Source organism: Mastigoproctus giganteus, chromosome 4 (genome assembly GCF_048544385.1).
Source record: "Mastigoproctus giganteus isolate SK-2022 chromosome 4, ASM4854438v1, whole genome shotgun sequence".
Taxonomy (NCBI): Eukaryota; Metazoa; Arthropoda; class Arachnida; order Uropygi; family Thelyphonidae; genus Mastigoproctus; species Mastigoproctus giganteus.
In genome coordinates this window covers 64,852,300-64,870,829 of record NC_143578.1, presented here as the reverse complement: position 1 = coordinate 64,870,829, position 18,530 = coordinate 64,852,300, and the positions used below count along the sequence as shown (strand labels likewise).

General features: G+C 35.0%; 1 protein-coding gene across 1 annotated transcript in view; it reads left to right on the top strand.

Annotated features, from left to right (window-relative positions):
- The window catches only part of LOC150086801 (sodium- and chloride-dependent taurine transporter-like), a 299,102-nt gene extending 287,983 nt beyond the window's left edge, over nt 1-11,119 (top strand). Inside the window, exon 13 of the mRNA XM_090372759.1 lies at nt 10,688-11,119. Within this exon, the coding sequence (XP_090228885.1) occupies nt 10,688-10,828 (141 nt within the window). The 3' untranslated portion in view covers nt 10,829-11,119. The remainder of the gene's footprint in view (nt 1-10,687) is intronic.
- The last annotated feature ends 7,411 nt before the right edge of the window (nt 11,120-18,530 follow it).

The following is an 18,530-nucleotide window of genomic DNA, read 5'->3' as shown; positions in this document are numbered from 1 at the left end:
TGTGTGAATGTAGATGCAAAATACCTATTCTTGTCAGCAGCCTGTGCAGAATCATCAGCAGTTAAACCATTCTTATCTAGTGAACTAACATGATTTTACTTCTTGTAATTTGTGTTAGCTTGCCTAACCTCCACCATTTCAACTTGATTGCAGATTAGTTTATATCTACTGTAGGCATCTATCTTACTTCATAATTTATATGCATCCCATGCATATTTCTTCTCTGCCCCAAATCTTATCAGTTCAGTTGACATTTAGGTCTATGCCTGAACACTGTCTCTTAGTTGGTATAACTGTTTAGTAGCTTCTACAGTTGCATCCCTGAATGCTTCCCATTTAGAATTTGCTTTGGTAACTTCAACAGTTGGTCCCATTGCATAGAATTTAAAAATGAATGAAACCATTGTAACCACCCTTATGAAGGCCTGATGTAGCTGAGTTGTCAGGAGCACGAGTGCAGTAGTATGCACTCTTTGGGGGCGCCTCCGTAGCCAGGTGGGAAGGAGCAGCAGTGCGTAGCACATGCTTCTTGATTAGACCGGGGTTCGAGCCCGTCACCACCAAATACGGAGTATGCGGAAAGGTCAAGGAATGACCACCGCATATCCCGGAGCAATATGGCCTTAGTTGCTAATGCTCCTAAAAACCAAATAACAACATGCACTCTTTGGACCGGGGTTTAAGCCCGTGACTGCTAAATACGATTAATATTTTAACTCCAGAGGCTCACATCTGGTGAGTATGGGCTTGGCACACCCAGGTTCCTGAGCTGGATATCATCATTCTTCTTTTTCTTGGTGATTCCCTTCTTCTCTCTCTCTCGGTAATTCAGAATTTTTTTTTTTTTTGGCTGGTGCAGCCTAAGCCTCGGGCTCCCTTGCACCATATGGCTAATAATAAAGCAAAAGCCTTTCCCTTGGCAGTAGTTACATCTTTAAGTACATCCCACATCAATATGCTGTGATCACTGCCACCTAATGGGTCTTTTATATACAGATTCTTAATGCATGAAGGTATGCTGCTGCTAATCAGATTAGGAGAATTTTGCTTTTCTTGTTGCCTCTCTAACATGCTGTTGTAGAAAACAATCATCCAATAAATCCACAAAAGGCTTGCTACCATGTGAGTGACCAACCCACAGGGTCCAATCAATATCTGGAAAGTATTATAGTCCCTCATTATAAGACATTCTGATTTAATGGCCTACTCTATATGTCTGCACAGTTGTTTATTATACTCATCACAATCATTACACACTCCTATGCTCATTTTTGTTTTCCCAGTTCAGTAACTAACTAACTAACTGAACATTGCCAATGCAATGTTCAGTTAGTTACAAAACACCAAACTCAACTTTGCACTAGCCAGTTCTACTTGTTGCCCAACCTTTGACTTTATGTGCATCTTAACTAAGAGAATAACCCTCTCACATTGTCTCTGTTCTTTCTATACACATTGCACTCCCCATATTCAAATTCTGAATCCCTTATGTGTGAGTGATACGACTTCTCTGATAACCCCACAGTGGCCATTTGATGACTTGATCAGTGCTTCAAATTCATCAAACTTATTTACTATGCTTCTAACATTAGTGTACATGCAAGTATTAGTATTAGTAGAGGTATATGATGTAAAAAAGCAAGCTTTTTGATGCTGCTTGTTGCAAAAAGAAAGCAGCATCAGCCAAAAAAAAAAAAAAAAAACACTTCCATTTCATCCCTTCGTTCGCTAAAAGTACCTGTCCAGATGAGCCTGAAATTAATTTAGACTATCAACTTCCACATTAAGGGATGGAAGTCTGTTCCACCAACCAGCTACCCGCTGGCTAAAGGCAAATTTCCACACATCTATCCTACACCTGTCTTTCCTCAATCTGAATTTATGCCCTCTCAGGTGATTATTCTGAACAAGAGGAAGAATCCCATTGGCATTAAGAATGCTCAAACCATTCAAGGCTTTATACACCTCAACCAAATCACTTCGCTGGTGCCTTCTCCAGAAACTGTAATTACAAAACTTAAGCCTTTCTTCGTAAGAGCAACCCTTTGTTCCATTCACTAATCTTGTTGCCCTTCTCTGTACTCGTTCCAGCAGCTCTACATCCTTCTTGAAATGAGGCCTCCAGACCTGTATACAGTACTCAAGGTGTGGCCTGACCATTGCCTTATACAAGGGAATAATTTCCTCCTTATCCCTACTAGAAAAATTCCTGTATATCATTGACAAGACACCATGAGCTACTTTTTTTTCAGCCCATCTGCACTGCTCAGAGAACTTCATATCTGCCTGCGCAATTACCCCAGGTCCTTTTCATTCTCTAACACTGTCAGTGTAATAACACAGAGTTGATACATTGTTCTGGGGTTGCTGTTTCCCATATGTAGTACTTTACATTTGTCAATGTTAAACTTCATTTGCCGCCTCTCAGCCCATCTGCTCAACCTTTCCAGATCCTGTTGCAGCAGCATAGCGTCAGTAGTGTCCTTAACAACACTGCTAACCTTTGTATCGTCTGCAAACTTGGACATTAAGTTTGATATACCATCATCAATATCATTTATAAATACAAAAAACAATAATGGACCCAACACTGAACCCTGAGGGACTCCACTAATACCATTAGTTGACAATGAGCAGTGTCCATTGATTACCACTCTCTGTCTTCTCCCCCTCAACCACCCCTTTATCTATAGCAGCAATTTGCCTCCAATGCCACACTGCTCCAATTTGTGCAGCGGTCTTCCATGTGCAACAGTATCAAAAGCCTTTCTAAGATCCAAGTATATAAAATCAAAGTTATTCCCTGCATCCAGTTCTTTTGTGACTGCATCATAGTATCCAATCAGATTGGTCAGGCAAAACTTTCCCTTAACAAAACCATGATGTGTCCGAGCTATAACTGAAGTCTTTTCTAGATGATCCTGCAGTGCTTCTTTAACCAGTGCCTCCATTAATTTTTCTGGAACAGAGTTAAACTCACATGTCTATAATTACTTGTGTCAACCTTTGATCCTCCTTTGTGATTTGGGGTCACATTTGCACATCTTCAGTATATGGGTACCTCCCCTGAGTCCAAGGAAGCTCCCATAATTATGGCTAAGGGTTTGCTTACTTCCTTTGCTGCCTCCTTTAATATAACTGGATAGATCCCATCCACCCCAGGTGCCTTTCTTGTGTTTATCTTCAACAATTTCTCCTCCACTTTACTCTCAGTTATTACAAGATTATCTAGCTTACTGCCAGAGTTGAATACACCTCTGGCAATTCCCCTCGCTGAATGACTCCTCATGTGAATGTCGATGCAAAATATCCATTTTGTTTATTAACTACTTGAGCAGGATCATCAACAGTTGAACCATCGATATCAAGTGGACCAATCTGATTCATCCCCTTCCTTCTAGAGTTTACATAAATAAAGAACTCTTTGCTGTTTTTCTTTGCATCCCTTGCCAAAGATTTCTCGTAATCTGCCTTTGCCTGCCTAACTTCCTCTGTAACTTGGTTACAGACCAGCTTATATCTATCATAGGCTTCTGTGTCACGTGTTAATTTTTATGTATCCCATGCATTTTTCTTCTCTGCCATATGTCTCATTAGTTCATCTGACATCCATTTAGGCCTAAACCTTGAACAATATTTCTTAGTTGGTACGTAAAGCCTAGTAGCTTCCAAGATACGTTCTTTGAATGCTTTCCATTTTGAATTTGCTGTTGGTAACATCATCAGTTGGCCCCACTGTATAGAATATAAATACTGTCTCAGACCATCGTAGTCACCTTTACGAAAGCAAAAATCCTTCCCTTAACCCCTGATGGTAGTTACCTCTTTGAGTAAATCCCACTTCAGCACACTGTGATCACTGCCGCCTAGTGGTTCCTTTATCTGCAGATTCTTAATGCATGAAGAATCACTGCTGATAATTAGATCAAGAGTATTACTCCCTCTAGTTGAGGCGCCTCCGTAGCCAGGTGGGAAGGAGCAGCAGTGCGTAGCACACGCTTCTTGATTAGACCGGGGTTCGAGCCCGTCACCACCAAATACGGAGGATGCGGAAAGGTCAGGAAATGACCACCGCATATTCCCGGAGCAATATGGCCTTAGTTGCTAATGCTCCTAAAAACCAAATAACAACAAATAACCCTCTAGTTGTCTCCCAAACATGCTGATGTAGAAAACAATCATCCAATAAATCCACAAAAGCCTTGCTAGTGTGTGAGTGGCCAACCCACAAATTCCAGTCAATATCTCAGAAATTAAAATCCTCCATTATAACTCTGATTTACTGGCCCACTGTACAGTTTCTTATTATACTCACCAGAGTCATTAGGCCTATAGCACACTCCTACTCTCAATTTTGATCTCCCAATGCTTATGTCACACCAAACTGACTCGACACTGCACTGTCCGGCGATGTCGACTGGCTTCACTTCCTTGGATTTTATGTTTCTTAACTAATATCATAATTCCTCCTCCCTTCCAATCCTGTCTATCCTTTCTGTACACATTTTACTCCCCAAATTCCAGTTCTGCATTCCTTATATCTGTGTGCATCAAAGGCAGATATTCCCAACAATATCTGCCTTTGATGTTTTGAGCAATACCTCAAATTCATCAAATTTATTTACCAAACTCCTAGCATTGGTGTACACGCAAGTATACATGCACCTGTTCCTATTCTTAGCTTCCCTAACACAACTCATGTGTTTACTTGTACCACAACTCCCAGCAGTCTCTGAAATATCCTGCATCTTGTTTTCCAGGCTGCTGCTCGTTCCAGAAGAAGTAGTGCAAGAATCAGTTTCACCTCTGCCAGTGGCTACTGTTAATCTATTAGTCCTTGTATCCCCCCCCAGCTAGTACTTAAGCAGTCGGAAAGGTAGCAGTTTTCGGACCCACCTAACACTGCCTCGATAGCATCAGCAAATATTCTTGCACCCTTTCTATTTAAGTGTATCCCATCCCTGTAGAAGCAGTCTCTCGTGTTAATAAGTACAGACCAGGCTGAAAAAAATTCTACACCTTGAGCCTTGCACAGTATTTCCAGGCAGAAATATTGAGCCTTGCACAATATTTCTCGTCATATACTACCTCTTATCGTGTCTGGGCAGAATTGCAGATATTTTCAAATTCAACCCTAATTCACGGCTTTTTTTCAACAGTGACCTGTACTTGTTAAGTAATTCTGCCGGTCTCCTACTCTTAATATCATTAGTGCCAACGTGTTCAACATGTTCAAGTATATCACCTTTTGTGCCCTTAAAAGATGATATCCGTTCTACAATGTCATCAGCCTTTGCCTGCCCCTGGTAGACATACCCTGGTCCTGTTCCACCTATCCTTTTTACAAAACATGTTACCCATTTCCCTGACAATAGAGTCACCAACACACTACGAGTTCCTGTGGGGCCAGCGCATTCTGCCTTGGGGGTTGCAGCTGTGTTGAGTGATGACCAAGTGCAAGCTCTGGCATTGATGTGGGCAGCTGAGAGCTTGATGGGCCCTCACTTTAGATCCTTCGAGGGCATCCACCCTGTCCTTCAAGCTCTCATATAGGCCCATAACAACACTGAGTTGTCGCCTGATTTCTTTACATCGTGCACTCACAAAGACATCCCCCATGGCAATATCATGTCCCGTACCCAAATGCTCCACAAACATCATGCAAGCAGTGCATTTTGAAAGGCTGTGATTCAGAGGGAAACTGCCCCCCTCAGTTCTCCCCTGAGCCACAGCACTCCCATTAGCTTGAGCCTTTTGCTTTGCTGCTCTGGTCTGAGTCATGATTTCGATTTAATTTGAATAAAATTTCAATTTCAGCACAAAATTATAATCCTAAACTTGTATCCCAACACAGTTATAACGCTATATATATTTTTCAGTATCGAGTATTATCTACGAGTTCCATTTATATAACTTCTGTATCAAGTTATGTATTAATTAATTATGTTACATTTGTAATCTAAGTCGTTATATGTATTTATTTAAAAGTACAATTTAATTGACAATATTATATTATATACTATACTATACTAAGCTTACGCTATCTAGTTCGGGATATAACGTATCGTATAACAATGGCGGCAAGTTACGAACGGTAAATTTACAGACACTTAAGTGTTAATTAACTTCCAAATCTCACTGTCTCAATTCAGAATAAACTAAGGAACCTGACTAGGTCTATAAGCTACTTATAGAAAATAATTTGATGTAACAATTGGTCAATAAAGCGGCTAAATATGGTTAAAAAAACCTCTCGTTCAGCGGAGCTGCAACTTGTAACATGTGGATTTGATACCCTTACCGATACTTTTATGCAATTACAAGGCCGAGTAAAGAATAAATACACCAGATTAATCAGAAAATCACAAAATGATGCTATACTACTAAATTTAAATCAAAAGTTTTAGAAAAACAATTATTTCAAATCAATAAATAAGAAAATCCACTTAGCGGGTTTGAACACTTCTGTCTCCCACTAGCCTTTTCAGCAGAATCATGGAAGTGTTTTACTTTTAATAATCCTAACACAGCTCATGTGTTTGCTTGTTCCATGAGGGCCCTTGCAGGTTTCAAAATCCTCAACACTTTGCTTTCCAGGCTGCTGCATCTTCAATAGAAGCAGTGCAAGAATCACTTTGACCTCTGCCTGCAGCCACTATTAATTTATTAGTCTGTGTATCTTACCCCATGCCAGTAGTTTTCTGACCAACCTAATTCTTCCTTGATTAGAAGAAGCTGTAAAAAGTAAATATTCTTACAGCTCTTCTTTAAGTGTATCCCATTCCTGTAGAAATGGTCTTTCCTGTAAACAAACACAGATTATGCTGAGAAAAATTCTACCCCATGTGCCTTGCGCTGTCTCTTCATTGCCGAATTGATTGACAGGGATCTGATCTTGTACTCCTTTCCTGGTATCTGGGCAGAATTGCAGACACTTCAATTTCAATCCTAATGTGTGACTTTTTCTCAACGTTACTTTGTACTTTTTAATTAAGTTGTTGAATTTCTTATTCTTAGTATAATTAGTACAGTATTCAACAATATCACCATTTGTGCCCTTGAAAGATTATATCTGCTCTACATCATCAACTTTAGCCCCTGGTAGACATGGCATTGTCCTATTCCACCTGTTTGCCCTTTTAGCATAATATGTTTCCCATTTCCTTGACAGTTGAGACACCAACTACAGCTACTTCCTATGGGACCAAGGATCTCTGGAGAAGAGGATGTCATTGTGTTGTCTGATGCTGGGGCATGGGCTGAAACATTGGGATGGTGGCTGTGTGCTTAATGGGTCCCTCTGTTTTAGTTTTTCAAGGGCTTCAACCCTATTCTTCAAGTCCTTGTAAAATTCCATCAGAATGCTGAATTTGTGCTTGATCTCCCCATACTCTTTGCAACCAACACATACAAAGGCACTACCCCTGTGCAGGCACCTCCGTAGCCAGGAGCAGCAGTGCTTAGCACACGCTTCTTGATTAGACCGGGGTTCGAGACTGTGCCCACCAAATACGGAGGATGTGGAAAAGTCAAGGAATGACCACCGCATATCCCCGGAGCAATATGGCCTTAATTGCTAATGTTCCTAAAAAAACCAAACAACACACTACACCTGTGGTTGTATCATGTCCTTCTAAAGGTAGCTTTGTAAAGAGGACACAAGTAGCATACATAACATAATCCTGATTTGTAGGAGAACTGCCCTCGGAAGTTCTCTCCCTAACCAAAGCATTCCTCTACTTTAAGCCCTTTGCTTTGCTATTCTAGTCTGAGGCATAGTTTCAGTGTAAATGTAATTTAAAAATAACTCACAAAACTAAGAGATTGAAAAGAATAATGTTACACTAATCCCACTTATTTGACAGCAGTACAAACTATGCTATTTTAGATTACGTTATGTAATCTAAAATTTACATTACTGTGATTAAGTTGTATTATAAAAATGTTTTTATTGCTATAATTTTATAGTTTACAGGCCTAAGAAAAACACTTCTGATATTGATTGTGCTACAAAAGTATGTAAAAATCTCAAGTAGTGTCTATATCAATGCTATAATAACAATGGTGGCAGAATGTGAACATTCTTATATTGACACTACACAATGGCAGCAGAGTCGACTTTAGTTTTTTAAGCATCTTCAGAAGCCAAATAATGAAAGAATTCACAAATGCAATCAGTGGGACACAAATAATAACCACACTACTAAATTTAATCAAAAGTTAAAATAACATTTAAGCAATAAAGAAAGTTCTGCTTAGCATAAAGTGACCAGATTCTTAGTATTCTAATACGGACATCGATTTTGCAACCCCCGCCCCTAAAAACAATATACACACATATATTTTTTTTTTAATTTTTTTATTTATAAAAAAATATTCACATACAAAATATAAATTAAATACATATTTGTTTTTGTTGTCCAAAGTTACAGTTATCATGCAAAAACTGCAGCTGATGAACAATTAATCTAACCTTCTAACCACAAACTTCAATCACAAATGACAAATATGAGATGACTGTTTATGTGGTCAGCCAGCACTATCTATGAGACAAAAGATGTCGCTAGGATGCAGGATAAAATAAAATGCAAAATCATGATTCATGATATAAATATGGAGGCTATCTGTCCAACCTGGGACAGTTTGCAATGCAGGGCAAATGACTTAAATCAAAGGACTGTCCTGCATAATCTAGGATGTCTGGTCACTTTAGTTTAGCTACTCCCAAAAAAACCTTCTAGTTTAGCATAACCTCATCAGGTTTCTAATAGTTGCTTATATATGATTGAAGAGAGACAAAAATCAGTACTTATAGAAGCAACAAAAGGACATTGTGACTTTCTGCTCAATCTGTAATCACTGTCACTGAATGTAAATATGGTATTGCTGCCAACCCATTCCTCATACATTCTCTGAAAAATACTCAAGGTCATGTGGTATTCACGATCATGTTTTGGTGTAGCAAAGTTATTATTAACCCTGGGGATGGCTGTTATCTCCTGTTGATGGGAGGTAACAGCTATCTTGAACTTCAGATACTAAGTATACTTCCTTTAATTAATTTACTTTTTTTTTTTTTTTTTTTTATGTCATTACAAAATATAAATGCATACCTGCCAACTTTTATGATTTATCCATAAAATTTATAGAAAATGGCCCTTGTTTACTGTTGTATTGAAAGCTTTTTTTTTTTTTTTTTTTTACAAATTTCAGTTGTTCATGTTATGTTTTTTCATACAGTAAGACCCCCATATCCACTGGGGATACGTTCCAAGACCTACCATGGATGGCTGAAACCACCAGTATAAGCAAACACTTGCTGACCCCATATTTAACGTGTTTTTCTTGTACATACATACATATAATAAAGTTTAATTGATAAATTAAACACACAGTAAGACATTACCAACATTAAATATGGTAATAATATAGTACAGCAGACTCTTGATTTACCGGTATTGGATTAACCGGGACACTTCAAGACTCCGAATTTAAAAAAAAAAAAAAAAAAAAAAAAAAATCAACCAGAAATCATAAAATTCAAGTAATAACTAGAATGGGTATAAACAGATATTTTGCAAGTAATATATAAGATATATAAGCGACAAGAAAACTTGAAATTATTCAAAAGTTTGAAAACAGTGCATCTGTTAAATCTCTGAAGAACCATTATAATGTTGTTGACCAAACCATACGCGACACTGTAAAAAATAAAGGGAAGCGATTCGATTTAAAATCGACATCGTAAAAAAATAAAGGGAAGCATCCTATTGGACACGCGAGTAGTATGTGTTAAGTTTTTTTGGTTTTTTTTCATGGTTAACCGCGGGTAACTGAATCAGCTGATACGGGGGCACAACTGTATATAGATTTCGATATAGACCTGCCAAATGCTGAAAGCCAAAGTGATATATACTTATGTTTATTAATATGGGCTTGAAAACTTCCACCAGGTGGTGCTATCTGTCTTGTGCAGAGTATGCTGTGGTTGATATAAGTGTTTTGCCGATGTTTTTATGCTTGTTGGCAAAAATTTAAAGTTTAAAATTATTGTATTTTTTACCTAAGTGCAACCAACATGTCAGGTGACTAAAACAAGTAGTATTAATCTCAAGTGTTTAGGAATGCATATACTGTTATTTTTCCTCCTATATTTTCAAATCAGAAAAATGAGGTAGATTTGCATTTTGTGAGTCATTATGACATAAATTAGTGAAATAGTTCTTAACAAAAAAAAAAGACCCCAAATGAAAAAATTTTTGATAGAAAATACCATGGCATTAAGCAAAAGAAATACAAATAAAAATTAAAGTAATTTTAGAATTACTTGAGAATAAATTAAGCAAATAACTTTATCATAAGGTGCATTCATACAGAGAAACAATCTGTATTACAAGTGTTTGCATATTCCAATTTCCAAAAGTTTACGGTGCCTCCGTAGCCAGGTGGGCAGGAGCAGCAGTGCGTACACACGCTTCTTGATTAGACCGGGGTTCGAGCCTGTGACCACCAAATATGGAGGATGCAGAAAGGTCAGGGAATGACCACCGCATATCCCCGGAGCAATATGGCCTTAGTTGCTAATGCTCCTAAAAAAAAAAAAAAAAAAACCCAAAAGTTGACAGGTATGCAGATGTAATAATCTGTAAAAAATATGTATGATTTGTATTTCTATTTTATCTTACAGCGATGGAAAGTCTTGACCACTCCTACATTACCTAATGTTTTGCCCAGACAAGCCATGACGCAGTCTGCGCAACAAGAGTCTCCTCCTTCAGTGGCTACTGTTGTTACTTCTTATGAACTGTCCAAGATACCCAAGATATAACAATCAGATCAAATATTTAGAGCATCTTATCTCAGTGAATGCTCAGTTTATTTTTCTTGTACAGATTAGATGTAGTACAAGGAAACACAGTTTTAACTAATCGTCTTATTTTAAAGACCTAGGATAAAGAAAGCCAGTGGACTGCATGTAACTCCTGTGCCAAAGATGGAGCATAAAACACCTCTAACTGTACATTGTATACTTGCTGTTGTAATGAACAGTCATTGTATAAATAATAAGCTTATAATGCTCCCAGGCATTAAAAAAAATAGAAAATGCATGAATTTTAGATATGGGCATAACAATGCAATTTTGTTAAAAAAATTAAAAGTGTCAGTATTTTAAAAAGTTGCATAAAAATTGCATCTAGTTTTGTTTTTGGCTAGCTGAAATTGCACTTTTTTTTTTTAGACTTCTGATTACCATGTCTCTTTAGACTTGATGCAAAATTTATCTATCATATATTTTGATCATTAAATGTTTTGTAAGAAGTGTGTAATCTTAATAGCTTTTAGTTTTAATATTAATTATTCTGGTTCTTTTAGGTTTTATTAGATGTAGCAAATAAATTATAAAATATTTTAAATTAGAAAGCACACTTCCTATATGCCTGCATTATTTGGTGTGCTGTATATCACAAATTTTTATGATTATATATTGCATAAAACATTAAAAACCAGTATTAAAACCATTAAAAATAGTTGCACTTTAATTATTGAAACCTAACCAGTGCAGTAAACTTAGGCACTCAGTTATTTTGTGTTTTGAGATGAAAGTGCTTGCAGTAAATGTGAAATAAACACCATTAAATTAAAAAAAAATTTCTACACCCTGTGTATTTAAAACAAACTGGAGCATCTTAAATTAAGAATTTAAATATAACATTTATAATTTAGCATGTATTTTAAATTAAATTATTTAAAATCATTCCATATCTGAAATTTTAGATTTAGAAATTAAAATATTTGCAGCTAATATTAATTTAATTGATACTTCACAGAAAAGTTACATATCCTAAAAACTGCATGTGGATATTTCTAAAAGTCTTATAAAAGCCTTACAGCTTCTTTAGTATGGTGGCACAATGGCTTTAATAAATCCTATCTTTTAATAGGATTCAATAGGAACTCAGGGTTATTTTCAATGAGGTCTGCACTATGGTAGAAAGCGTGCCGAATATAATAGCTCTTGAATGCTTTGATTACATCCTCATTGAAGGCTGTATGGCATATTAACAGTTTTGACATATAGGACCATTTATTTCATCTTTTTTCATCAATTTTCTAGGCATTTGTTGCTTTCTGCTTTCATCTTAAGTCACACAGTGAAAAGTTTATAATTTAACATGCTCGCTACCCTTGATGTGTATTAAGAATGGTCTCATTTACTGACTTTTTAAGAATGATTGTGTATGGTGCACATACACAATTATTCTTAAGAGGTCAGTAAATGAGTACTGTAAAAGTAAAGGTACATGAAATTAACAGCTGCTCAGTATTGGCACACTGACTGAACTATGTGCTATTTTCAGCAATGCTTGGTTTATTTGTTTATTGTCAACCATGCTGTAAGGGCTTGGTACACAGTTTTATTTGTTCTTTGCTTGTGTTGAGCTTAATTTATGCACATAGAATAAACTTTTGATAATATTTTGATGTTCTGATTTACAGCTCAGCCCAAAACCTATCACTTTTAAATGTGAATTTCAGTCTTTTACTTTTCAACCATTATTTATTTTTAGGTGGATATTAAAGGACTTATTCCTCAACATTCCAAAAGTTACAGCACATTGAACATATTCTCTCAAATAAGCAGATTCAATATAAGTAGATTCACTCAAATTTAGGTAGCAGTGAGCATGTCAAATTATCAAATATGATTTAAATAAAAAAGCAACCAAAAATATTTCTTAATTTCTAGCATTGCTTCAATAAGTTATTCTCAAAATAATTACATAATCATACTCATAATTACTCATACTACAATATTTGTACCCTCATTAATTATGAACAATATATTTTATTATTCTTGTAAGTAGGTCAATGCAAATTTAATTTATAAGCACACAAAAATTTAACCTTGTTAATTTTACAGGTGTTTTATTTAATTCAGAAATAAAAACTCTAGAATACTATTAGTCAGGGCTGGCGGAACATGGTAAGCCTCGTAAAGGGGCACCAATGTCTGGGGGCAGAAAAATTCTAAATTTTTATTATATTTAATAAAAGTATCTTGAGAGCACCAAATACATTTCTGCCTAGGGGCGCCCGGAACCATAGGACCGCACCTGCTATTAGTGGATTGCCATTATGACAGCAGTAATAGTATCGGCCAATAATAGTAAGAATTAGTTTTTTAAAAATAATTGTTTACATTTCACAATCTGGAATTGGTATAATATAAGAGAACCTCACTTATTCAGAATAACAGATCGGTGAGATTTCAGATAATTAAAAAATTATAGATTTATTACAGATCTACTTAGGTTTTTTTTGTTCTTTTTGTTGTTGTAAGAATAATTAATAACAATGAAAATAAATTCTTTAAAAACCACAGTAAACAGTTTCTTAAATATGTTTCACAAAATACTGATTATGGATGAATATTTTCTTCTGACAACAGAAAATAACCTGAAAAAAAAAAAAAGAGTACCACTCATTGTTGATAAAAGGAAGGTTTTTCTTTGCATACTTGTTTGGAGAATATTGCAGTTTTATGGCCATTACCTGCCAAGCACTTTTATCTGATTTAAGCTACTCTTTTAAAATCGTCTTTGCAGAAACTGTACATAACCTCTTGGAAATTTTCAGTTGATAATTTATTTTCTCATTATTATTTTCTTCAGCCGTTTGTTTAAACAACCCATTCTAAATACTTTTTACCCCTACAGTGTAATAACTTTTTATGGAACTCATCGAGCAAAAAATTGCTTTTTTTTTTTTTTTTTTTTTTTTATATATATTGTAGTAATGAAGTTTCAAAGGTTGAATGTCTTTTCTGTCATGGATGGATGAGGAAGAAAATTTGTAAATTTCTGGGTATTACCAAAGAAACTCCCATGTTTGAGGATTATCTCTTCAGTCTTAAGAGATATATTCTGCTCCATCAGTTGGATGATTGAAATGATACTATATTCAAAAGATGTGTTAAGTGTTTCTGTTTTCTGTCTTATGTGCCCAGTATGGAAGAACTGGGCACATCATCAAATAATGCACTCTCTTTTAAAAAAAAACAGTGGACATAAGGAAATCTCTCCTGAGCAATTATTTAAACGGTGTGAGTCTATCGAAATACACTGAAATACAGAAAGATTGTTAGTATTTAAATTCTTAGCTTTTTTAATTTTTTCAGTGAAGAATACAATCTGATTACTGATATTCATTATAAGCTATCACTGCAATATGGTCTTTGCTTCTTTTGTACACCTGATGATTAAATTATGGTGATTTCAAGTGTTCAATGGCAAAAATTTAAAGAATATAGTCATATATATATATATATATATATATATATATATATATAATATAAAAAAAAAACCCTGATCAGTAGCTGTTCATTTGCAGTTATTTTCCAGAATCTTACTGTGAATGCAATATATGCATATTATATGCATATGATTCATGAAAATCCATGTTTAGCTTACTTTATTGTGTGTTAAATTCACATGAAAATGATACAAATAAAATGGTATTTCCTTTCATTACTTTCCACATTGGGATAATAATACAGTAGGCCCTCGATTTAATGGACTAATTGGGGGAAGGGGTGTCCGCTATTGCTGAAAGTCCGTTAAATTGAATGTATTTTAAAAACATATGTTAATAACAAACAATGTACAGGATGCATTAAAATGTTATTATAATGTATAAGTATGAATAAAATATTATTATAATGTACATTGAGTAATTTATACTAAGCATCTGTTAAAAATATAAAAATAAATTTATGACAGGAACCAAACTTTATTTTAATTAAACACGTCAAAAACTATACAGTGTAACTAATGGAGTGTTTCCACCATTTTATTTTTTTTCCCCTTAAAGCTCACACAAAGTTGTTTTCAATGTGAATATTAGCTTTTTCATTTATATCCATTTTAGAGGGAAAAAATACTTTAAAATTCTAAACTCCATTGGATAAAAAACATACAAAAAAGGTTAAAAAAAGATACATAATATTCAATATTAATATTAACTTAATTGAAAGAATCACAATTTTCAGAGTCAGAAACGATTGTCATATGGAGGGAGAGATGTTAATTCCTTACTGGTAAAGGGTTTTGGTGAAACAGGTCCAGTTGATGAAGTGGTCTTGAAGAAATCATCAAGCTTCAGTTGCCTTACACCTTGGTGCTGCTTCCTTATTACTGTAGATTGAAATTCTCTAAAATGTTCATAATAAGGAAGCACATCAGGGTCTGATGATGATTCAATATAACGTATGATGCCGTTCATATGTTGTCTTATAACAGAGAATTTAGGATGAGGTGCAACTGATTCTTTGTTACCATCATCATCCTCTTGTTCTCCATGAAGAACATTTTCCGCAATCTTTCCCTCAGAAAAAATTTGATAGCCCGGATCACCATAATTTTCAAGCCACTGTTCCACATGGGGTGAATGGGGTGAGCACGCTGAATTCTGATGGGATCCTTCCACTTGTTCAGATTACGAACCTAAGGGGGCATAAATTCAAATTAAGAAAAGACAGATGTAGAATAGATGTGCGGAAATTTGCCTTTAGCCAGCGGGTGGTTAATTGCTGGAACAAACTTCCATCTGTCGTTGTGGAAGTTGATAGGTTGAATAAATTTAAGGAGGAACTGGACAGGCATTTGGAGGGAATGGTGTGATTTTTTTTTTTTTTTTTGGCTGATACTGCATAAGCTCATACACTTGCTTTCTTGCATCACATGCCACTACTACTACATCATTCTCAGTTGCATTTTTGTTGTTGACCCTCAGAAGAGTGTCCTGAAAATTAGATGCCTCAACTCCCTCACAGTCCATTTCAGGTTCTACGTTGTATAACTTCTTCTGAGCATTGGCCAAGGTAGTAATCTTCATATCTTTCCACGCAGCTGCTAAGTTGAAGATAGCAAATCTGATGTTGTATGCATGTAAATTTTGCAGTCTCCTGGTGCCTCTTGTATCTTCTGTTTCTTCCACAACCATCACCTCTTCCAAAAACTTCTTATACAACCTCTTTGAAGCAACGATTACACCCTGATCCGTTGACTGTATCAGTGAAGTAGTGTTAGGAGGCAGAAAAACATTTAATTCTCTCATCCCTGCTAACTGACCTCTCAGCATTAGGGTGGGCAGGTGCATTATCTAGCAGTAAATTGGCCTTTATTTCATTAGAAGGAATTTTCAGCACATCTGTCAGATAGCATCGAAAATCAGACAGATGTGCTGTCTGATGTGCGACGCTATCAGATACAAATAGGTTCTAAATTTTTCCATTATGACAGAAATTTTTTGTCCGTTAAATCCAAAGTTCATTAAATCGAAGGCCTACTGTAATAATAATAATAATAAATAGATCACTAGAATACAAAAATGATTTCATGCCAAAAAAAAAAAAAAACATGAATCTGTTTAGCACATAGTATTAAATCTAGGATGGATGACAACTGATATTTTCTACTTCAATAATTAAAATATGAAATATTAACTTTGTCATGTCATTCTTTATTTTAACATTATAAAATAAAAATTGTACTGCTGTACTTTTTTTTTCCATCTGTAACTTTTGCATACACAACTAGGGTATATTAGGTTAGATTACACTAACAAAAGCATTCTTGTTATCTGATTTTTCTAACCATACTTCAGTTCTAATACAACTGAATGATGCAGATCAAAGGTCAGAAAATACTGAAAGATAATAAAATTTGCCCTGATACCACTCTAATGGATATTTTGGAATTTTTATTATTTATTTTTTACATTCACTTTTTTATGTGAATGAGTATGAGCTAAGTAATCTTTACTGCTGTACAGCTAATGTTTCTGTGGTTGTGATAGCTCCCAGTAAAGGCATGTATATGATTATCAGACCTCATTTAAGAAACTTTTGACACTTCTGAATGATATTGTTATATGAATGGTTTAAAATAAAATTTTCTCAAGGAAACTTTGATTTCTAGATCAATGTTAATTGAAAAAGCAGAAATCAATATATTTTTTGGAATTTTTCACTTAGTTTTTAAGATCCTATGTTTTGAGTTTTGGTTGTAATTTTTTTCATTTTGATTACATGGTTTTTACACACAGTGTTAAAATTATATAAAGTGTAGACGAGTATTGGGAAACAGTGGTAACAAAAAAAAAAAAAAAAAAACTGCTGCTTTTAGATATTCATTTTCTAAAATTCGGATTAACTTGCATCCATTCATTATTTAATCAAAAAAAATTTCAGTTAAAAATATTCATTCATAACCAGGGCTCGTGCCATGGCAGAATGGGTACTCCATTTAATCTGGACCTACATAGAACACATGAATTTCTCTAATTAGCTCTCCACAAAGCAGTTTTACTGCTCCCCACAAGGAATTTCCAGGTTAGAGACTATATGGATATCATCATATTTTGTAGCATGAGTAACTAACTCTACTTTAAATTGGCCACTTGGCAACTGTTGCATTGGACAAAGTGTTATTATTTTATCATTTTGAGTTTACTCAAAATAGCTTGTTGTTAGACAGAGTCTAAAAAAACATAGGTCTGTGGTAGAATGATCCAAAGAAAACTATGAGCAGGTGTGTTAACCAAACCTTTTGCTTTGGCAATGTGTTTTGTTTTCCTACATTGTTCTTGCCAAAATAATGATTCATGCTTAAAAGCAATATAAACTACATACCAAGAACAAAGATGGAGTACATGCCAAGAGAAATGATGAATACTAATGTCCACCTACTGTGGACATTAAGCTCTTGAAGAAATTTCTGAATTAATTGATGGGTTATAGCAGTAAAACTACTATACTATTATACAAAACAGGCATTACAGTAAGCAATGTAATCTGTATTGGTTTGTCTGTTTTGCAGGATGAAAAAACCTGTACAACCATCACTTGAGACTAAATAACTCAGCCATGGTTAAAAATAAAGGTTCTGAATTCCTGATTTAGAATGTATTACTATCACATGCTTTCTAATAAGAAAGCTCAAAGAAGAGCAAAGTTAGGATTTACCCAAATAGGACTTGTTTTAAGAATTATGTGCCTATCAGTGCACATAATAACTTTTTAATAGGTCCATTCTTAATTTTTTTAAAACTTTAATTTTTTTCCTTTTTTTTAAATTTATTCAGAATTATTTATATATAGTTATTATAGTAAAAGTATAATATGTACTATATAGATGCTGATTATGTATATAAACATAACAGTATACAGCAGGCCATAAGGCCAAAATAACTTATAAAGACTAAGATAGCCTGTGTAGGTCTACAATGCCATACCCTGGAAATAAACATATAATTAGTAATAATATATAAATATATAATACAGTAATGATTATGTAGCTAATTATTGATATATAGATACGTTGAAAGGAACTTTTTCGAGGGCTAACCCCTTTCAATATATCCCACCAATATTAACAGAGCTATCTGTTTCTGATTGCTATCTGCCTGTTTAACTAAGTCCGATCATTGAACATAAAGGTTAATTTGGTTATAATTGAAATTTAATGTTC